The 24,618-nt window shown below is 32.6% G+C and overlaps 1 protein-coding gene across 1 annotated transcript; it reads right to left on the bottom strand.

Annotated features, from left to right (window-relative positions):
• Window positions 1-13,330: 13,330 nt before the first annotated feature.
• On the bottom strand, window positions 13,331-20,560 carry LOC126890380 (uncharacterized). The gene is made up of 2 exons (XM_050659264.1): window positions 14,058-20,560; window positions 13,331-13,472 (listed from the first exon to the last, which is right to left on the bottom strand). Exon 1 carries the CDS (start codon window positions 16,689-16,691, stop codon window positions 14,730-14,732), a length of 1,962 nt encoding a protein of 653 aa, XP_050515221.1. The 5' UTR covers window positions 16,692-20,560; the 3' UTR covers window positions 13,331-13,472; window positions 14,058-14,729.
• Between the last annotated feature and the right edge of the window lie 4,058 nt (window positions 20,561-24,618).

The raw sequence follows: 24,618 nt of genomic DNA, 5'->3' as shown, positions 1-24,618 counted from the left end.
GTATCTGTACATGTAAAATCATGAACAAGTGCTTATAACTAATTAGTAAAGAACGATGAAAAACCTAAATACATAGTGAATATTTGGATGATGGAAAATATAAATAAAAATAAAAAAAAACATTAATACAAAATGTATTGAAATGTATATTCTAGGCTAATGCCTAACAAGTTTTCACATTCAAATAAAATTATGTAAAATACCTTTGTTTTACTTCATCACTTAAACCCGGTTCACAACTCCATATACATATTAAGAGGCTAAATCAGCGCGTCATAAATATTTTTTTTTTCGAAAGTTCTGCGAACTTTCAACAATGCGGCAACATTGCGTCGGCAGTATGACAGTGACACTATACTATCAAAAACGAAGGCACAATATTGTGATAACAATAATTATTATACTCATAGGTAAATGCCAAGTCAGTCAAGTTCGATTTCTTGTTATAGATAATCGATTTTTAGTAATTCCAATGTGACACATACAGGGTGATTGATTAGTGGGGTAAAGCTCAATAGATCCGCTATAGTAATAGATAGCAATAAAAGCTAATAACAAAAAATTTAGCCACCTTTGAGCTTCACATTACAAAATTAATTAGAATGTTACAGGGTGTTCGATGACACAGTGGCAGACCAAACTTGTTTTTTTTTAAATGGAACATCCTATATTTTATTTTATATTCGAAATCCTTTTAACTTCTTCATCACAAAAATATAAAGGTTTGTTATATTATACAGGGTATTTACAAAGTTATAACCAATTTTGTATGAAAATCGTAACAAGTTCAACTCCCTGTATAAATAAAAATAAGCACAACAGCAATGGTTTATTCACGCCATATTTTTTATTTATTGTCAAAATTTTCAAGAATTATTGACATTGCTAATTTTCTTTATATCAAATACAGGGTAAGTCAAAACGCAAGTACATTATTTTCTCAGTAATGTTAAATGGAACCCCTTGAAAAGTAACATTACCGTATAGTGATGTAACGAATATTTGTATTCGCATTCGCATTCGCGAATATTCGCATGTTTTTGCATATTCGCATTCGCATCCGCATTCGCGAAATTTGTGCAAATGTTTTGCGAATGTGAAAACCAGAAAAAAAAATAATTTTAAGATAATATTAGGTTAATAAAATCAAAATCTATTCACTTCTCATCTTTTTTTATTAAGAAAAGGTAACTTAACCTCAAACATGCAGCTACTCTCAAATGAAAATATGCAGGACACAACAGCAGACAAAGAGACGGAAGATGGAATGAAGCTATAACTCACTGGAGACCTTGGGACTACAAAAGAGGAAGGGGCAGACCACAGACGAGATGGTCGAATGACCTAAAGAGATACGCAGCGACCAGATCGACAGCATTAGCACTGAACCGAGAAGAGTGGAAAAGTAAGGGGGAGGCCTACGTTCAACTTTGGACAAATGAAGGGCAATAGATAGATAGAACTTAACCTTGTATAATCACATTATCAGCCTTCACTTTTTTTTATTTGGTATTATGTAATAAAGCTTAAGATTCAGATTGATTTACACTAAATATCAATTAACTTTTCATTAAAAATTTAGGAAACTTTACAAAAATAGAAACAAATTAAAAAACTAGACATTCGCATTCGCATCCGCATTCGCGAATGTCAGTAGCAGATATTCGCATTCGCATTCGTATTCGCGAATGTTAAAAAAATGACATTCGTTACATCACTATTACCGTACTTTAATTTTTATATAACATTCCTTATGTCCAAATTTATTAGTTTTCGAGATATTTTCATTTTTCAGAGCAAATTATTTTAGGTGTCTAAATTTATCTAAATTTCAAGCAAGGCATGACTGAATTAACAATTGACGATTACTGATTATCAATCCGGTAATCAATGTAACAATGTAGAAAATAAAGAAATAAAAATAATTTATTATTTTTTTTTTTCGAAAAATGGCTTTGGCAGAGCCAATTAGCCAGACTTGTTTGTGATTGATTGCAGATTCATAGTCATAAATTTCTTATAAACATAAGTAATGTCTATTCGTTAGGGATACACCGGTCACGGATTAATAAAGAAACAAACCAATTAGCAGGTCTATTGTAATATTTTAGGTATACCAGTAACATAAGCGTAGACCTCGGGTACGTAAAGGGCCAATATCTATTTAATTATTGAATTTTTAGTAATTTTTTGATTAAAATTTAATAAGCAGGATAATTTAAGGAAAAATAATAAGATAAATAATAAAATACACTGCACTCTTGTTAGAAATACCTTTCTTAGCAAAAACTTAATACTAACTTAGGAGTAAGATTATGCAAAACACCTGACTACAACATTTTCCCGATCAGAGGCGAAGAGACTTCCTTGACTAAAAGAACAATTAGGATTTACCCGCAAGTAATATTTTAAATACGAAAAAATATATATATATTAGTGCCGATTCGATATGCGGTCTACCATCCAATATGCGGTCTACCGCAGAGTAACTAATTCGTTATGTGGTCTATCACAGAGTAGTTATTTCGATATGCGGCCACCACTAAATAATGTTAATGCATTCAGTAAATTTTGCATCTACTCGTATATACAGTATACGAGTTATACGAGTATATACGGTATACAGTTCATCGATTACTTCATCACGCCCATATGGATGAAGTTACTAGTATGACATTTATGGTAAAATATCATAATTTAAAAATAAAAATCAATCTGTTTCAGGATTTTTCCTTAAAGTCGCCGGTTTACGAAATAACGAATTTAATCCTTTCATTTGCACCATACTGTATAGTATCATAAAGCTCATTTTTTGACCTATATTAATTACGGTAACTGTGTTGGCATTATACTTATTCAAGTGAAAGTACTTAATTACCCAAATAGGTGCAAAACCAAATTAGAGAAAGTATGACAAACGAATGCAATTTTAATAGGTAATTTAACTAAATGGGTCGACAAACAAAGCAGGAATACTATAAGAAACTATAAGGACATTTGTTATCTTCCAGTTGAATTTATTCTGTCAAATTGGTAACGTCATATATTGTTAATTTTGTAAGAATCTGTTCGTGCTGTTTAACCGAAAATGCCAAGACGTGTTTTATATGTAGATACTCTAATATGTAACCTATGTACATAAGTACTTTATTGCGGAAAAAAATAATGGTGGTCGTTTAAAATCGGTAACGTCTGTACAACAACGCGTGTGCAATGCTTTAGGAATTAGCGAATCAAAATTAAGAGGAAACAGTAGCGATCAACAGGTAGCGAAAACGCGTTCCAAGATTGCGGCTGTAATTTTGAATATTTTTCGAGATATTTGGCACACGTATTTGTAATATAATAAAGAATGGCGGTACAGAGCCCAATTTGAAAAATATATTAATATGTGGAAATTACTCTGTAATTAAATACAATATTTAAAAAACGAGCCTGTATCGCTATTACGAAGAACAAAAAAATACACTTTCTTTAAATACACTTTTTTATCCGATGCCTAGATTTTGTGTCATTTTGGAACTACTAAAAATTTTTATTTCATTAGTAGTTCCAGAATGACACAAAATCTAGGCATCTGATAAAAAAGTTTATTTGAAGAAAGTGTATTTTTTTGTTCTTCTTAATGGAGGTAGAGGCTCGTTTTTTTAATATGGTATTTAATTACAGAGTAATTTCCACATATTAATATATTTTTCAAATTGGGCTCTGTACCGCCATTCTTTATTATATTACGAATACGTGTGCCAAATATCTCGAAAAAATATTCAAAATTACAGCCGCAATCTTGGAACGCGTTTTGGCTATCTGTTGATCGCTACTGTATCACCTTAAGATCCACAATTAAAAACGAGAATAGGGCATTTCATTCACAGTCATTTGTTTCGAGCTTCCGTCATGTGTAACATAATATTAATATATCTACGTTATTGATATTGCCAATGATACAAACCAAAGACGTATGACGTAGATATATTAATATTATGTGACACATGACAGAAGCTCGAAACAAACGACAATCGATGAAAAGCCCTATAGTGAAGTGCCGGAAAACGATCACCACCATACTCGCCTGTCATTAAAAACGAACGGTATGTTCGAAGGACGAAAATTTCAAATTCGTAATATCATACATCTAATGCGTGCAAATATAAGGAACATGTGACTTTAGATACAATTTTACTTAAGCTAAAAGAGAGGAAATTTGGTGACATCGGCAGAACAAGTTTATGGCAAGTCCTACATAACATAGGATTCAAATTTAAAAAAGAGGATAATAGAAAAGCGCTTTGTGAAAGAAGTTCTGTTGTACACAAGAGAATTGAGTTTCTTAGAAAATATAACAAATTTAAAGAAGAAGGGTCAAATTTTGTATATTTAGACGAAACATGGGTATTTTCTAAGGGGAATATGTCAAGATGACAACATAAAATCGATCAAGCATACTAGTGGAGAAGGGAAGCGACATATAATTCTGCACGCGGGAGGGAAGACAGGCTTTATAGAAGGTGATGATTTAATATTTTCGTCTACATAAAAAACAGTGACTATCATGACAATATGAACACGAAAATGTTTGTGAAATGGTTGCGTGAAAAACTTCTTCCCGGATTAAGTGAGCCCAGCGTAATTATTTTAGACAATGCGCCTTACCATTCAGAAATACTAAAGTCCAACAAATTCGTGGAATGTAGATAAGATTAAAGAATGGCTAACAAATGAACGCATATCTATTCCACAGCATTTATTAAAGTCTGAGTTGTTACGTTTGGCAAAACAACATGCAAAACCAAAAATCTTTGTGATGGATCAGGTTATTGAAAGTTACGGGCATCAAGTTTTACGTCTTCCACCATACCACTGCCAGTTTAATCCTATCGAATATACATGGGGAACAGCAAAACAATATTACGACAACCATATTGGGTCTAATGGGTATACAGACAAAGCGGTTTGGGAAACTTGGCGAGAAGCACTTTCAATTGCAACTCCAGAAGTATGGCGGAACTGTATATACAAGTGCGAAAAATTAATTGGTAGGTTGGTGGATTCGTGAAAATACCGGGTGTCCATTTATATTTTCCCCCATTTTAACTGCTAAACTATAACTTCTAAACGGCTCAAGATAGAAATATGCGGTTTTCGCTGAAATGTTTTATTTTAGTAAAAGTTTTGTCTGAATGGATTAAATTTTTTATATCGCTTTCAAATACGAAAAAAAATGGCGGATTTTTGAAAAAAACTTTGTTGACTTTTTTTTAATGGAATACCTAGTATATTTTTTTGTAAATTGAAAGAAAGGTCATTCACCTATCCAGCGATATAAAGTTTTTCAAAATCGATTGTCAAATGACTGAGTAATTAATTTTTAAAATGAGAGGTGCAACTCTCTAACTAAGCAAATTGATATTATGTTATGTGATTTCCACATTGCATCTCTCATTTTAAAAATTAATTGCTCAGTCATTTGACAACCGATTTTGAAAATTTAATTTTTTAGGTAAATGGACATTTTTCATATCGCTTTTAAATAAAAAGTGGCGGATTTTTGAAAAAAAAACGTTGTTGACTTTTTTTATTAAAACACCCAGTATATTTTTTTGTAACTTGAAAAAATGGTCATTTACCTATCCAGCGATATAATTTTTTTAAAGTCGGTTCTCAAATGACAGAAATTAATTTTTAAAATGAGAGATGCAATGTGAAAATCACAACATAATAATATCATTTTGCTTAGTTACATGTTATTTAGGTATGTGATATCCACGCTGCACCTCTCATTTTAAAAAGTAATTACTCAGTGATTTGACAACCGATCTTAAAAAACTTTATATCGCTGGATAGGTGAATGATTGTTCTTTCAATTTACAAAAAAATATACTGGGTGTTCCATTAAAAAAAAACAACAAAGTTCTTTTCAAAAATCCGCCATTTTTTTTTCGTAATTGAAAGCGATATAAAAAACTCAATCGATTCATACAAAACTATTAGTAAAATAAAACATTTCAGCGAAAACCGCATGTTTCTATCTTGAGCCGTTTAGAAGTTATAGGTAGTTAAAATGGGGGAAAATATAAATGGACACCCGGTAAAATAAACGAAATAAGCCCAATCATAATAACAATTAACGGTGACGACAGCGATGGCGATGATAGTGTGAACAATAACGACTAAATCATTTTAGTAAAAAAAATTGGTACGTGTATTGACTTAATAATATTTAGCATTTTACTTAAATATTTGATGTTAACATAATGCCCTGCTGTAGGATTTCCGGATCCTTTTCAAGGCGGGATCATTTTAGTAGGTGTGATTTTTTTGAAATCGAAACTATTTGTAGATATTGTAGGTACATACGTAATATTATAATATTGTTTTTAATAATTTTTATTTACGGGAAAAATACCCCATTATACATATAAACTATAAAATATACATAACTAACATAGAAAACATGCGATATGATAAAAGAATAAAACAAGCTAAAATTAGTTTACAATGTCATATAAATGCTTTTTACACGCGTCAATTGACTTTAATTTAAAAACATCCAACGTCAATATATCAAACAAACTGGAACATGAAGTAAAAACCACTTCTATGTAAAAGGTATATTTACTAAAAATTTTAAAAATCCCAATGAATTCAATAAAATGTGTTCATTAGAACGTTTTCAAACCTATCGGTCCATCATCAGTGAATTTGGATACTTGCAAAATAGCCCCAGAACCAAACAATGGTTGTGATTATAAATAAATCTACATTATGTTAAATTAAAATTAAAAAGGCTAAACGCCGATGTTCAGGGATTAAACCTCTGGGAACATGGTGAAACTCTACCCGAGGACCCAATCAACCATCTTAGGTCAACGATGACTACTAAGTCTTAGTAATCCCAATCAACCATCTTAGGTCAACGATGACTACTAAGAGTTAGTAGTAGTCATCGTTGACCTAAGATGGTTGATTGGGTCCTCGGGTAGAGTTTCACCATGTTCCCAGACGTTTAATCCCTGAACATCGGCGTTTAGCCTTTTTAATTTTAATGTAACATAATGTAGATTTATTTATAATCACAACCATTGTTTGGTTCTAGGGCTATTTTGCAAGTATCCAAATTCACTGATGATGGACCGATAGGTTTGAAAACGTTCTGATGAACACATTTTATTGAATCCGTTGGGATTTTTAAAATTTTTAGTAAATATACCTTTTACATAGAAGTGGTTTTTACTTCATATTCCAGTTTGTTTAACTATAAGGTATACAGCCAACCCAGGGAACTACCCCTTTTTAGTCATTATATCACTTAAATTGATTGTGACTTTATATAAAACCATTTTAGAGATTAAATTAAAACATCAACAATACAGCAACGTTTAGCCTTCTACCTTTTATAAGTTATAATTTGATTTATTTTTATTCTATCGATATTCATGCAACAATTATTATTAGGTATATTGATTTTTGGCTACGGATAATAAACTGTTATAAAGAATCATGAACTTATGTCGTTTAGGCTTCTGATGCTATACAAACATCTAAAATTTAAAATTATTTGATTTATATAAGAACCCCCTCAAATAAAAAATTACTGCGCCCATGTGTAAATAGTCAAACTACAGCGGACCAGTAAATTCGTTCATTTCTTTCTTAATCCGTGACCGGTGTATCCCTACCGAATAGACAGTACATTCTACAATATTATTTTTATAGATACAGTAGAACCCCGCAAATCCGAACTAATTGGGGGGACAGCCTGTTCGGATTCCGAAAAGTTCGGATTATCCGAAAGCTGGCCTTAGGATTTGTACACATGCAGGTGTTTGCGCCGCGTTTTACCTGGTAAACCCAAACGCCGCTTTTTAAGTTACCAAGGAACAAAAATGGTATCGTACACATGCAACCGCCCAACTTCGTCAAACCGCGGCGGTTGTAATAACTTCAAATGCCGCGTTTGCAGGGCGGTTCGAGTTGCTAGGGGCCCCAGTCAAACGCAGCGGTAGCGCTGTCATGTGTACGGTAAAACGTCGGCTAACCGCGGCGTTGACCACCTGCATATGTACAAAGTCTTAGACTTTGAATTAGATTAATCATGTAAGAAGTTGTAGCCATATTTACAATTTGAAGAAATTCCATTTTTCCAAGATCCATTACAAGATGACCTCCTAGAAGTCGTACAACAACTTCCAGGATGTGAAAACGAAGAAGAAAGTGCAATTACAGAATGGATTAAAGCTGGCGACAATGAGCACCAAATATTTACGGATGAAGACATTGTAGACTTTGTTCAATCTCAAGGCAACCATAATGAAGATGAAGAAAGCAAGGAAGAACTTTCCCTGCCAGATCGAGTGTCACACGCAGATGCCACTAAACTTTTGGATGTGACTCTACGTTACGTGGAGCAGACCTATGCTGCGTTCCCGGTCTGTAATGTTTATGCGTAAATGGTTCAAGATAGCTGCGTCGAGTCGCTACACTTCTATGCATCAGAAGAAAGTGACTGACTTCTTTAAGAAAGCGCCTTAGGGCTGCAAAACGTTCTCACAAGAGTGTGGAAAATTTTTTTTTTACTCAAGTTGGCTACAGGAGAACCGGCGTAAGTTTACGTTTAACCTTATAAACACTACGTATAAAGTACGTATATATTTTTAAGAAATTTTAAATGTCAAAGTCCTATTAATTCTACATTGTTCAATTTTCTGGTTGTACTAAGTTTTTGTCTTGAATTTTTTAATTTTTTTCACTTTCCGTCGGTTCGGATTTGCCGAACGTTCGGATTTGCGGGGTTGTACTGTACATTGGTACATTGTGTAGGTTTTTTTTTATTTTGTTTTTTTTTTAATTATTTTACTGTTTTTTTAATATATATTTTAATTTGTGCGAAACACTTTTTTACTTCTTTTTTTTTCTATTCTTTTTTTATTTTTGTTTCTATTTTTTTTTCTTTTTTTTATTTATTATTTTTTTGTTATTATTTTATTATGTGTTTTTTTATATATTATTTTTTTAAATTTTTTCAAATCACATTAACAAATTATGCCTATTATATTACGTTTACAACTTGTATTTACATAATTTAACATGTTTACAAATGAGATGAAGAATAATAATTTATTAGTAATACATTTTACAAAAAAAAAACACAACCACAACATGCAACATTTTTGAAACAATTAAAAACTACTTTTTTATGTAAATGCAACAAATAAAGAAAGAAAATTAATACTAAATTTTACAAAAAAACACACAAAAACACAAAATTTTGAGAAGACAATTAAACACTACTTTTGTATGTAAATGTAACAATGTAACAAATAAAGAACGAAAAATAATTTATCAGTAATACATTTTGCAAAAAAACATGTTTGAAAAAATTAGAAGCTACTTTTAATAAAATATTTTTAATATTTAATTACATACGGTGTTCAAAATTACCTCCCAACACATTTGTGCACGCTTAAAACGATCATTGAATGAGCTACTTACTCTACGAAGCATTTGTAAATTAACACATCGAAATACACTTCGTCTTCTATTTTTCATCTCATCCCTTGTTGTTGGAGGTATTTTATAAACTTCATTATTAACGAAACCCAAAAAAAATCAGTCCAGTTTATTAAATTCTGGTGATTTGGGTGGCCGCGCTACTGTCCATTGAAAAATGAAAATATCTCGAAAACTAATAAATTTAGACATAGGGAATTTTATATATAAATTAAAGTACGGTAATGCTACTTTTCAATAGTTATATAAAATACAGGGTGTTCCATTTAAAATTACTGAGAAAATAATGTACTTGCGTTTTGACTCACCCTGTATTTGATATAAAGAAAATTAGCAATATCAATCATTCTTGAAAATTTTGACAATACGTAAAAAATATGGCATTAATAAACCATTGCTATTTTGCTTATTTTTATTTATACAGAGAGTTGAACTTGTTACAATTTTCATATAAAATTGGTTATAACTTTGTAAATACCCTGTATAACATAACAAACCTTTATATTTTTGTGATTCCGAATTTAAAATAAAATATAGGGTGTCCCATTTAAAAAACATAAGTTTGGTCTGACACTGTGTTATCGAACACCCTGTAAAATTCTAACTGATTTTGTAATGTGAAGCTCAAAGGTGGCTAAAATTTTTGTTGTTAACTATTATTGCTATCTATTACTATAGCGAAGCTATTGAGCTTTACCCCACTAATCAATCACCCTGTAATCTAAGCATAGGACACAAAAGTTTATTTGAAGAAAGTGTATTTTTTTGTTCTTCTTCATGGCGGTACAGGGTCGTTTTTGTAATATTTTATTTAATTATAGTAGTGTAGGAAACAGAGGTTGAACCTTGCAAAATGGACAGAAGTCCGGTTTTATTTTTTTTCTGGCATATCAAGGGGTGCTTATTATAAGACTAACTTTTTCTGAAAAAATTTCGCCCCGGAACCCCCCTTTTCACCCCTTTAAAGGGGGTAATTTATGGTTTTTGCAGAACGTAGCCCTTCCTGTACCTTTTACAAAAAATTTCTTTTATAGAAATATGAAGAGGACTATATTTTCTACGATTTATTTCCGACAGCATCTCTCTATCATCCACCGTTTAGCAAGGGTGGCGCCCCAAAGTTGACAAGTTTTTAAAAAATATGTTTTTAGAAAAAATATATTTTTCGCTAACTGTAACGGAAATTAAAAAGAAATGCTACGGAGATTATTCACAAATATATGATTGATTTTTTCGTATAGGTTTCACTTAAGGGTAATTGCCCTTTTTTTAATTACAGGGTGTTACATTTTAAAAAACCCCTTTTTATACCATCTGAACCGTTTATGCTAGAGTAAAAAGACTTTCAGCGATTACCCATGTACTGGTGTTATTTACAAATTTGTATAATGCACCCCTATTTTTTCCCCGGAACCACCCAAAAAAGAAGAAGAATTAATAAATAAAGTGATTTTCTTGGAATCCTTCACACACAATGCCCTTCATTAATATGCTTCATATATCATTTTGTGCAAGCTATTATTACCCATGCATGGACACTAAACGCGATTTCCTAGTGCAACCCTTGTAGCCAAAAACAATAAATAAAATGGGGGGTTAAAATTTTTTTTTGTTTTTTGCTTTTTGATCCATATGGGCATATGCTTCATCAATAGTGCTTTTCAAAAATATATATGGTTATTGCAACATCCCTGCGCAAACCACCCCTATCCTTGAAAATATACTGCAGAAACTACCCCTATTATTTTTATAAGAATGACTTTTTATGCTTTAGCAACAGTAGCGGATCCAGCATCGTTAAGAGGGGGGTGCCAATTGGTTAAATTTCTATAAAAATAAATGAATATTTTTATAATCTTTGAATATAATATGACTTGGTTTGAGAGGGGGGGAGGTGTTCACCCCCATCACCCCTCCCTGGATCCGCCACTGCGTAGCGACCACCTAAGGGTAAATATTGTCCTGATAAGGTAGCATTAATGCAATAAAATGCATGTAGGTGGCGAAAATATGCAAAAATTTATTTTGGGCCACCACTGTGGCTTTGGGGAGCAAAGAATGTAAAATGTGTATAAGTCATAATTTGTAGGTTACACTGTGTTGTATTATTTTGCATAAGTACTTTATCAATAAAACGAACAGATGACGAAAAAAAAAGCAAAAACTGGAGCCCGCCAAAGCATATATGAGGTTTACGGCGCCACTGTGCCGTAACCGTTGCTTATACGAAAAAATGAATAGGACATAATTTTTAGAGTAAATAGTGGTCTTTAACCTTGTATAAGTTTTGTTTAAAAATAATACATAGGTAATGAGAAAATCGTAAAAACATGCTCGCCAAGGGATAGGGGTAGTTTCTGCAGTACATTTTCAAGGATAGGGGTGGTTTTCGCAGAGATGTTGCAATAACCATATATATTTTTGAAAAGCACTATTGATGAAGCATATGCTCATATGGATCAAAAAGCAAAAAACAAAAAAAAATTTTCAACCCCCCATTTTATTTATTTTTTTTTTTTGCTTAAGGGGTTGCACTAGGAAATTGCTTTTGGTGTCCATGCATGGGTAATAATGACGTCCACAAAATGATGTATGAAGCATATTAATAAAGGGCATTGTGTGTGAAGGATTCCAAGAAAATCAATTTATTTATTAATTCTTCTTTTTTTTGGGGTGGTTCCGGGGAAAAAATGGGGGTGCATTATACAAATTTATAAATAGCACCAGTACATGGGTAATCGCTGAAAGTCTTTTTACTCTAGCATAAACGGTTCAGATGGTATAAAAAGAGGTTTTTTAAAATGTAACACCCTGTAATTAAAAAAAGGGCAATTATCCTTAAGTAAGACCTATACCAAAAAATCAGTCAATTATTTGTGAATAATTGCCGCAGGACTTCTTCTTAATTTCCGTTACAGTTAGGGAAAAATATATTTTTTTTAAAAACATCTTTTTTAAAAACTTGTCAACTTTAGGGCGCCACCCCCGCTAAACGGTGGATGATAGAGAGATGGTGTTGGAAATAAATCGTAGAAAATATAGTCCTCTTCATATTTCTATAAAAGAAATTTTTTTTTAAAGTTACAGGAAGGGCTACGTTCCGCAAAAACCACAAACTACCCCCTTTAAAGGGGTGAAAAGGGAGGTTCCGGGGCGAAATTTTTTCAGAAAAAGTTAGTCTTATAATAAGCACGCCTTGATATACCAGAAAAAAAATAAAACCGGACTTGTGTTCATTTTGCAAGGTTCAACCTTTGTTTCCTACACTATAGAGTAATTTCCACATACTAACATATTTCTCAAATTGGGCTCTGTACCAAAATTCTTTGCTATATTACGAAATATTCAAAATTAAAACTGCAATCTTAGAACGCGTATTCCGCGCGCTGATGATGCCTCTTAATAACTTGTAACAATAAGGCAGAAAAGCAGCACTTTGTTAAGTTTAAGTAGAAAGAGCTTATTAGTATTCGTAAAAAAATGTGATATAAGCCTAATTGACTTTAATAAAGTTTGTCAACCATTGTTGAATTATTGATAACATTATAAGATTTGAAATGGACCTAATGTCCCAATTGTATAGTGTGCGCCTAAAGTCTAAGCAAAAAAAAAACGTAATTACAACCACTAGATCAGGGGAGCAATGTATAGTGCGTGTGTTGACTAAATGTCTTGTTACTTAGTAAAGCCGACTTCACTGTTTTTACAAAGACACGCTTATTGAATCCGAACGTCTGCGGTCCCTCGCCCAAAAATTTATTAATTTAAGCATTAAGGTTTACAAAATATGCTGGGGGAGACTTTAGACGCGCACTGTATAATCATCGTATAAAAAAATTACTGTTTAAAACAGCTGATACAGTTATATAATTTTTTATTTATTAAAGCTTTTTTATAGTACGTAAATAATGAAATTTTTTTGTATTTCTCAAGAACACTTCGTTTTTAAAGTACAGTGGAACCTCGATTATCCGTCTCTCCATTAACCGTCACCTCTGTTAACCGTCAGGGTACATACAGAAGTTGTATTGACTACATAATCAAAAATTTTAATGTAAAAAAAAAATAAAATAAAAAGTTAATTTGATTTGTGATGAGGATGCAAACGGCTATCACACAGACTTGGAATTTGACTGTAGCTATTTTGATGAACCTATTGTAACTGACAAAGATTTGCGTAAATAATCTAGAGAAGCTGCATCGCATTTGCAATAATTCATCGAATGGTATTCTCAACAAGAAGAAGCCAATAAATTAGATTGCATGATCTTATGCCGATTAAGAAATTCAGCCATCGCAAAATGTGAAGCAACAGTAAAACAAGCACAGATTTAAGAATATTTTAAATTGATTCGATTGTACTCAAAAAATCCCTCTTATATTGTCACACAAATCCCTCTTATATTGTCAAACAATCCATACAAATGAAATTTGAGATTTGTACTATGAATTTTTTTTAATGTTCTGTTAACCGTCTTTTCGATTATCCGTCATACCCTTGATTCGGTGCCCTGACGGATAATCGAGGTTCTACTGTACTTTTGTACTTACTGTCTACTACTGTTGTATCGACTTCAGAACTAGCATATTGATTGGTTATTTTTTGTCACTGTTTTAAATCACTGTATTCCATCTTTGATGCATACTTTAGCCGTCTAAAGTAGTATGCAACGTTATGCATACTATTGAAAAGTTGGTGAAATAAAAAAATTGTGTTATTTATAATTATAATCAGCGTTGCCAGATTTTTTTTTTGCCAAGTCGGGATTTAGGAACTTTTTGAGTGAAAAAAGCGGGATTGTTTCGTCGAAAGCGGGACATAGTGAAAAAAGGTATATAATCAAAAATATTTGAATATTTATCTTTTTATTTTAGTTCAAATTACGTTTACGAGACATTAAGATAGTCACCTAGTGAAAATATCAATAGAAAATAAATTTTAATAAAAATATGGTATTTTAAATCACATTTACCTTATCATTAAAATATTGAGTCTTATTCGTCTTCTGAATAAAAAAATAAAAAACAAATCAGATATCAGAATCAAAAACGTTTTATTCGTTAGAAAAATGTGGCGTTTCAAACAAAAGTCATAGAAGTTAGAGTTACAAATTATAAGAGAATAATTTTATATATTTATAAGAATAAAAGTTATAAAAGATATAAGAATAACAAAATAAGAACAATAAGAGAATATTTTAATTATTTATAAGAATTACTTATTCATATTTTTGTGAGGATTTAACTTCTTTCAAAATATCCCTTTTCTCTTTAGTAAATTTAAAGAACTCTTCACAGGATAGCTGTAGATTAAACTGGACGAGTAATTCTGCTTTAATTAACTTTACGGAACATTTATTTCTCGCATCTGACCATTTCAAATTCATCTGCGAAAAAACTCGTTCCGGAAAGCAGTTTGACGTTGGAGTACTTAATATAAAAGATACGAGTTTAAACATATTCCTGGTATCTTTTTTTGGAAACTGTTGAAAGAGCTGTTGCCATTTCTGTGCGGTGGTGGCAGTGGTGTCTTTGGAATTTCCCACTAATACGTCCAAAGATGATTTCAACAAGTTAAATTCTTCATATAGGTGATCTACCGAAATATTGTCTGTCAATTTCAATAAAGCGATAGCATTTTCAATCATGTCGAAACTAATTTCAGTTTCCAGATTTAGGAATTTAAGTCTAGCAAAAATATTCTCATCTGAAAAATTATAACGTTTTTCTATATATTTTTGGCAATTTGTGTAAAATAGTTTAAAGTCTTCGATGACTTTGATCTCTTCAGATTCAACTAATTTATTTAAAATAAGTTTCGTCTGGTAGCCGAAAAACCCATCCTTCTGTCTTTGAATCAGTCTTGAACGGAAGAGGCGTAATGACTCATGCATTTCGGTTATGGCAATGTCATTTCCCTGAGACTCTTTTATTAATGTACCAAAAGCACTCATCACATTATAAACAAAATTCAAGTAGGCTAGAGTTTTTGTTTCCTCTGCTTCAGAACCAAAAATTTTTTCAATGGCTTTCGCACATGATTCTTTTTTATCAAAGTAGCTTTTCAAAGCAGGCCAAACCTTGATTATTCTCTCAACAGCAGGACAGAGCGACAAAAATCTTGTATTTACGTGACGTAATAACTCGACCCACTCCATTTCCGTAGTTTCAAATATCTCCATCAATTCCGCACGACGTTTAGCTGAATGTGAGAAATGGCCATATATTTTTAAGATGATAGCTTCTACATCGATGTCTAATCTATCACATGCAAATTTGCTCATGTTATGCAAGATGTGAACTGAACAGTTAGCTTTTAATATTTTTTCGTTTTTGGAATGAAGATTAGTGAAAACAGAATGATTTGAACCAAAGTTTACATTTGCATTGTCTGCACCATATGATGTTACTTGCGATAATTTTAAGTTATGTTTATCCAGTGTTTCACAAAGTACCTTTGTTATTTGGTCGGCAGTTTCGTCATTACTCTCCACAAAATCTATTAATTTGTTTTGTATTCCTTTGTCAAAACTGAAATATCGCACACATATTGGAAACATTTTCCGGTTTCCTTTATTGCTGGCATCCGTAGAAATCGAAAAAAATAAATCTTCTTTTAAATTTTGAACTACGTCCTTCAAAGCTTCTTTTGCCAATACTTCACAAACTATTGCTTCGCTCTTTGTCCTACCACATTTAACATTCTTAGCTATCTTAGAATCGGCGTACATGAGAGGTAATAACTTTTGAAAACAATCCAGACTATTGTAGCTTAACGAATGTTTAACGGTGTGATATACAGAAGTAATTTCTGCAGCTGACGTTTTGTATATAATATCATCGCGATCACGATCAGATGTTGAAGTACCCGGTGCCTGGAAATAGCTAGTTAAGTTTCTTGCAGCACGAGAACTAGTGATCTTCAAGTGACTATTTGTTTTGGAATGCTTCACTACGTCGTTTAATCCGCCATGTGAAATAGTAAACTCTTTTTTGCACAGTGTACAGTAAGCTTTATACTCACCCGACGCCACAGAACGCAACCAATTGTGATCATTCTGCCAATTTGAACTGTATTTGGTGAGGCGATGTTTTCCTAGTTTGATTTTCTTCTTGGGTGTAATGTCTTCCGGTTTCGAGCAATCCGAAACATCACTATCGGTTTCATAAGTTTCATTCATCTTTCGTAAAAAAACTGGAACTTTTGTTTTCTTATTGCAATTACACTAAATTTCGCACCTAACGCAACTCACTACCTCACTGATTTCAAGCTCGAAAACAAATGGTATTCGTTTTTCTTTCGTAAGTAATCACAGCTACTCGCTTACGATTCAAATAAGAACAAGAAAAGAGCAGAAGAGAAAGAGAAGATGTTAGCAGTCGCACGCACCGATTGCGTGAGGCACAGAGGCACCCTCTCTCTCGCCCGCGCTTATATTCATTATGCGCTGGACAGGCGGCCGGTCCACACTTGTTTGTGCCAACCGCTGCGCTTTCTCAGTACGCTGCACGCAGGGTCGAATTATTCCCAAAAAGCGGGATTGAGCCTGTCCCGCGCGGGACATTTAATTTTGAGTTAAAAATCGGGACGTCCCGCGAAAAGCGGGACGTCTGGCAACGCTGATTATAATAGAGGTGTTTTCACCTGGATCTGTTGAAGTCATCGTTTTACTGAATTTTTCTCTCCGGCTTATTTTTTCTGTTTCATTCTATAATCTTCAAACATGAATTTTACATAAATATGTTTACGTATCAGCTATTAGAACTAGGACGCGTACATAATATCTCAGATTAAGTCCATGTATTTTAAGACCTAATTCCTTTCAATGTAGTTTTTTGGACGCATCTCTCAACGAATGATGGAACGGTTTTGCTAACTAATGGAAATAATGCATTATTTTCATTATATAAGATATTTTACAAGGCCCAGTATTCTGTACAATTTTTTTTTTCAAATAAAGAATAACACAGGCTTATTTAAAAAAATTCAAATAAGCGCTATAAATAGTGATATAGATATTTATAATCACCCTTCCATAATCAAGACTAAATGCTAAAGCAATAGCAGTAGTAACATTAGGCAAGTAGAGTCTGTCTGATGTGAACGTTGCACAAAAATATATTTCCAGGTAAAAATTATCTTTCTAAAAAAATTTTCTAGGTTAGGTTAGGTTAGATAATTAATATTTATGGCATAGATATATAATACTCTAGATTGCGCCTTACGATCTTAAAATGGGTGACGGTTGCGACAGAGATAAATGAGCCTATTTGGTCGGTAGTCTCTTTCTAATTCAAAGGGAGTATCGACGACGTCACTATCCTACTCTGTCGTCGAGTATTTTAGATGGTTTGACAGTTCGAGCGGATGGCGACAAGAACTGGTCGTTTGTCTTCGGACGTGGATAATTCTGGTTCGAATCCCATTTCGAACTTACTTTTCGAATTTACTTTTTTTATTTTTTATTTAATAATATTGCGTTTATTAGATATTATTACATCTCTAAAGTAAATCTATGCAAAGAAATATATAACAAATAAGAAAAACTGTGTAGGTACCTATAGATTTTTAAAAATATAAAAGCCAATGTTATTTTTTTAATAAGTTAATTGTAGAATAGTATAAAGTAATTGTTAAAAATATTCGTAAAAAATTACCAATAATTAATATCAACATAATGTACCATCGATTTATTAATTGAATCGGTCATTTCAAAAACAACATGAGTCACATATTCCTAATTTTACAGAAGAGCAAAGAAACCTAACTATATAGTCGAAAGATGGATGAAATGGATGACATCAAAATTCAGAGTTATATTGTAGTTTTGTTCCTAATGTTTTTACTGGACTGGTGTCGTTCTTGCACAATGTTTATCTTAAAGGAGTCTATTCCTCTCAAAAAGTTAGTTTCTGAAAATTATGGACTTTGCTGTTTTTGAAATGACCGATTCAATTATAAGTAATTAGACATTATTTTTATTTATGAAACTATTGTTACAATTTTTTAAAAAAGTAGAAGCAAAACAAACATTCACATCATTCGAATAAGGACGAATTTATATTAATAACGAATGACTTTTATTTTACTATGCAGTTCACAAATTATGTATTCCAATATTAACTTACTATACATACATTTATTATCTGCTAGATTTACTTAGGTCCATTTTTCAGATGTAAAAATATCTAATAAACGCAATATTGATTAAATAAAAATAAAAAAAGTAAAGTTGGTATGGGATTCGAACCACGATTATCCACGTCCGAAGACCAAAGACCATTTCCCGTCACCACCCGCTCCAACTGTCAACACATATTAATCGATAAGTGGGATATTCACGTCGTCGATATTCCCCTTAAATTAAAAAGAGACTACCGACCAAATAGGCTCATTTATCTCTGTCGCAACCGTCACCCATTTTAAGATCGCAGGGCGCAATCTAGAGTATTATATATCTATGATTTATGGTGATGTATATAATATATTATCCAGCATATTATAAAATACTTAAGGTATCCACTACATACATTAGTAGATTTACTAACTTACATTAGCGACGATTTGCACATAAAAAATGTTATAAAAGGATAACATAATGCTAAATCTGAGACAGCACCATTCTTATGTTAATACTTTACAGATACATTTTCAGTCAACTTGTAATTTGGCAAATCTATGACAACATTAAATGTACAAGGTGACCCAGAGTAAATTTCCCTTTTCAAAAAGTTATAAAAGATAAAGGTGAAAAGTCAGACACGATTTATTGCTAAAACAGCGTACAAAAATACGGATTTACTTTTTTAAAATAATGGTGTCCATATGGAAGTGTAGGACCAGACGTTGGTATAAAGCAATTGGGATATTGTTGATTTCCTCGCGAATTCGTTGTTTTAGCTGATCGATGGTAGCAGGGGATCAACGTAAAAGCTGCTTTTTAAGTACCCCCACAAAAAGAAATCTAGAAGAGTGAGATCAGGAGATCATGGTGACCATTCCATGTCGTCATGTGAGGAAATGAGAGTTTTCGGAATAATTCATTTACAGCAGTTACTGACAAGTATGCCATATACAGGGTGTAACAAAATACAGGTCATAAATTTAATCACATATTCTGGGACCAAAAATGATTCGACTGAACCTAACTTACCTTAGTACAAATGTGCACATAAAAAAGTTACAGCCCTTTTAAGTTACAAAATGAAAATCGATTTTTTCGAATGTATCGAAAACTATTGGAGATTTTTTATTGAAAATGGACATGTGGCATTCTTATGGCAGTATCATCTTAAGAAAAAATTATAGTGAAATTTGGACACCCCATAAAAATTTTATGGGGGTTTTGTTCCTTTAAACCCCCCAAACTTTTGTGTACGTTCCAATTAAATTAATTTTGTAGTACCATTAGTTAAACACAATGTTTTTAAAACTTTTTTGCCTCTTAGTACTTTTTGGAAAAGTCAGTTTTTATCGAGATATTTCGAATATTTGTCAAATCCACCACATATTTGTATATGGGTAAGTACGATTATGGAGACTTGGTAATAATATGAACATTTATTTATGATTTACATTTTTAGGGATATTTTGAACCATATTAAAAAAGAAGTCACATCTCGATAAAAGGTGCCTTTTCGAAAAAATACAAAGAGGCAAAAAAATTTTAAAAACACTGTGTTAATGGTATCGCAGTAATATTTTAATTGGAACGTACACAAACATTTGGGGGGTTTAAAAGAACAAAACCCCGATAAAATTTTTATGTAAACATATTGAAAAATAAGCTTCAACTCGATAAAAACTGCCTTATCGAAAAAATACTAAGAGGCAAAAAAATTTTAATAATATTGAATTTAACTAATGGTACCACAATAATAATTTAATTGAGACGTACACAAAAGTTTGGGAGGTTTAAGGGAACAAAATCCCCATAAAATTTTTATGGGGTGCACAAATTTCACTATAATTTTTCTTTAAGATGTTCCTGCCATAAGAATGCCACATGTCCATTTTCAATAAAAAATCTCCAATAGTTTTCGATATATTCGAAAAAATCGATTTTCATTTTGTAACTTCAAAGGGCTGTAACTTTTTTTTGTGCATATTTGTACTAAGGTAAGTTAGGTTCGTTCGAACTATTTTTGGTCCCAGAATATGTGATTTAATTTATGGCCTGTATTTTTTTACACCCTGTATACTGTAGCACCATGTTGATGGAACCAAGTCGTATCATCATAATCTGGAAAGAGCAGCTGTAAAAAAAAAGATGTACCATTCCAGAGCAACGTGCACTACTCATTCAGCAACTTCAAAAGAAATCTGTAGGTCTTAGGCACTGTACAAGGTGAAATTTGTATGGATAAAACTGCAAATGGATCGAAGACTGGAACGACTAATTTGTAATGTCTGTGCAACCTTACGAGCCGATCTTTGGGGATGTTGTATCGTAGGGCACTGCACGGGTACGTAGCATTATTCACTGATGGGCGCATTCGCTACGCGACTAATATTGTAGTGAGCACAGAACTGTTACGTTGCCACTGTGTACGAATCATTGCTCTTCACTTGGTCCATGGCTATTAACAAATCCGCACGTCATGACTATCTGATGTCATCCGTCTCACCCCTTCAACTCTGTTGGACTCTGTCCAACTTAGACAAAAAGGGCAAATTTACTTTGGGTCACCTGTAGTTAGTATGATGAATTAAAATTCATTAATACTTTTTCCTATTTTCAATGTTTTATTTGATATCAAAGTCTTAACTACCACTCAGACGTAGGCAAGATAGGTTGCACATTCGTATGCTTTCAGAACCATTCTAGAATTATCCAAAAATAATCAAATCTTAAAAACGCCATAGATAATAAAATCAAAAAAATAAGAACATTTTTTTACTTCAATTTATTTTCTTCCTCTTTTGATGCTTATAACAGAATCGTTAGGGTAAGAACAGAACAAGTGGGTCGCGGTGGAGGTGGAGGTCGCGGTCGATATCCATGTAAAACAAACACATTGTAGGGAATGGAAGAGAACAGAGCAGGTAAGTCGCGGTGGAGGTTTAGCGCGATGCCATCCAGGAGGTTTACATCGATGCTTTTGAAAATAAAATGAGTTTGTTTGACATGGATGTCCACTGCGCGGCCTTCAAGGATGCTTCCCTGTGATTGGTCCGTTCGAAGCCAAGTTGTCATTTCCTGGGGTATCTGAGTTGATACTTTTTATATAATCCCTTTTTTGTATTCAGTTTATTTTTGAATTTCTAAAGTAATTAAATTCAGTAAATTTTTGAAATATGAAGGAGGATCTGATTACAGTGGAACCTCGATAACTCGGATTAATCGGGACCGCGGCCGATCCGGGTTATAGAAAATCCGGGTTAGCCGGAGAGCATTGTAAAAATTAATAAAATACGGTATACTTATAGATAAAGTCCGTTATAATTAAAATAACATGAAATATATATGCACAGTACACATCTAACTTACCTATTATAGTTGTGTCAATTTCGTCTGCCATCGGAACGATGTTATGTTATTTAAGAACAGTGGCTTTTTCATTGTTTAAAGTTTAAAAGACCATTGTTCTAAAAATAATTTTTTAAAAGACAGTTGAAAATAAATAAAGGAATTAAAGGTGCCTGTTGTTTGCGATAGCCCGATGATAATGGATAATGAACGTCGCTCTGCCGCCGCTGCCGCCGTGTGCCATGAGTCATTTTTACCGTATAGTTCAAATTACACAAATACCCATTATCTCTCAAATATTATATTATGGTCGAAGCCAAGTTTTATCAATGAAACTCGATATTTTTAAGACATTCCAGAAGCGGCTACAGATAAAATGTTTGAACATAATACATACATTTTTATTGTTGAAATGTTTGTCTGATGAAAATCGGTCCGGGTCAGCCGGACTTCCGGGTTATCGGGGGCCGACTTATCGAGGTTCCACTGTATTTACAGCTGACATTTCATCACTCTCATCACTTGACTGACACAACATCACAAAAGCATAGTCCTTTTGTCATTCAAATTTCATTAAACTACTTCACTTGATAGTGGTTCTAGCTCGACTGACAGCGCATGTGACCTCCTTGCTATGTGTCGTCGACATCGACCGCGACTTAACTAGTAGCATCCACCGCGACCTACACCTCCACCTCGACCCACTTGTTCTGTTCTTACCCTAAGTGTTCTAGAAAACTTAAATTAAATGTTTAACAAAAGCACTGTATGACGGGACAGAGCCGGTCGGTCGGCCCCAATAGTCGATTGAGGAAATGAAGCATTTTAGCTCGCAATTTTTTCGTCCAGGTGGGAATTTTTTATTACATTTTAACCATGTAATTCGATGGAAGAAGTGATTCTAAGAAAAAATGTTTTTTACATTTTCTTCGTAAAACTAATATTTTTCGAGTTATTCGCGCTTGAAAATAACAGTTTTTCGACGAAAAAATCGACTTTTTTAGAGTGTTTTTTGAGAATACCTAGAAAAATATGCATTTAATCAAAAATAATTTTGGATATCGAAATTATATCTTTTAGTAACACAAACCAAATTCTTTTCCTATAATATCTTTAAGACCAATACAAACCGAGATACGGCATGTTAAAGTTTAGCTTTTTTCGTCAAATGCACAATTTGAAATATTCAAAGCAAAATAATGGGAAAAATTTGCATTTTTCGAGAAAAACTTAATTAATCTTTTTCAACTATACAATTAGACTTTTCAAAAAAAAAAATAAAAAGTTTCTAGCATGAAAATTAAGCGACTTACAAAAAAATGTCGGTACCTGCTTTTCTCTATGAAAAAATCAGTGAAAACAACCCCCACTACCTTCCTAATTCAAAATTGGTCTTCACCTCTCTGTATTTCCTTTTATATTTATATTATCAATACATTCAAGGAGTTTGACCTATTTAAAATGCCTAATTTTGGAAAAATTGGAGTTTAAAGAAAAATTGATTTTTTGCAATTTGGTATTTTTCACCTTTTACTTCAAAATATCTCCGAAAATACGGAAGATATGAAAAAAATTACAAACTACTAAATTGTAGCTTTTTTAATGACTAAAATTGCCCTGTGCACAGATTTTCATTACAGTGAATAGTTAGCCAGATATAGCTGTTTAAAACCTCTATTTACCAGCAAACACCCCCTTATTCGAGCCCTTTAAACCCGCCCCAATTAAAAACTAAGGCATCTTACGGAATTTAATTTACACAGTCTTATAGCTCGTTGAAACGAGCTACTACTAAAAATACTACAAAATCATTTTTGAGGGGTCTCATTACTGAGAGGGTATCAAAGTTGCTTTCCTACAAAGGTAATTAAATCCATTTACTAAGGCTGAAAATCAGTACACAGTGAGATATATTTTTCCAAAATTAGGAATTTTAAATAGGTCAAACTCCTTGAGTGTATTGATAATATAAATATAAAAGGAACTACAGTAAGGTGAAGACCAATTCTGAATTAGGAAGGTAGTTAGGGGGGTTGTTTTCACTGACTTTTTCGTACAGAAAAGCAGGTACCGACATTTTTTTTGATTATAAGTCGCTTAATTTTCATGCTAGAAACTTTTTATTATTATTTTTTGAAAGGTCTAATTGTATACTTGGAAAAAGATTATTTAAGTTTTCCTCGAAAAATGCAAATTTTTTCCATTATTTGGCTTTGAATATTTCAAATTATGCATTTGACGAAAAAAGCTAACCTTCAACATGTCGTATCTCGGTTTGTATTGGTCTTAAAGATATTATTGGAAAAGAATTTGGTTTGTGTTACTAAAAGATACAATTTTGATATCCACAGTTTTTTTGATCAAATGCATATTTTTCGAGTTATTCTCAAAACACCCTCTAAAAAAGGCGATTTTTTCGTCGAAAAACTGTTATTTTCAAGCGAAAATAACTCGAAAAATATTAGTTTTACGGAAAAATGTAAAAAACATTTTTTTCTTAGAATCACCTTTTCCATTGAATTACATGGTTAAAATGTAATAAAAAATTCCCACCCCCGAGATGGGGTGGCAACCACCCCCAAGGTTTTAGCGTATGATAGCGGCATGATATAGAAAATGATCCTTGGACTATTCCCTA

The sequence above is a fragment of the Diabrotica virgifera genome, chromosome 8 (assembly GCF_917563875.1).
Source record: "Diabrotica virgifera virgifera chromosome 8, PGI_DIABVI_V3a".
Classification (NCBI taxonomy): domain Eukaryota; kingdom Metazoa; phylum Arthropoda; class Insecta; order Coleoptera; family Chrysomelidae; genus Diabrotica; species Diabrotica virgifera.
This window is presented reverse-complemented; position numbering and strand designations above follow the sequence as displayed.

Coding starts and splice junctions, on each gene's coding strand:
- LOC126890380 (XM_050659264.1), bottom strand. CDS start 16,691: ATGAATGAAACTTATGAAACCGATAGTGATGTTTCGGATTGCTCGAAA.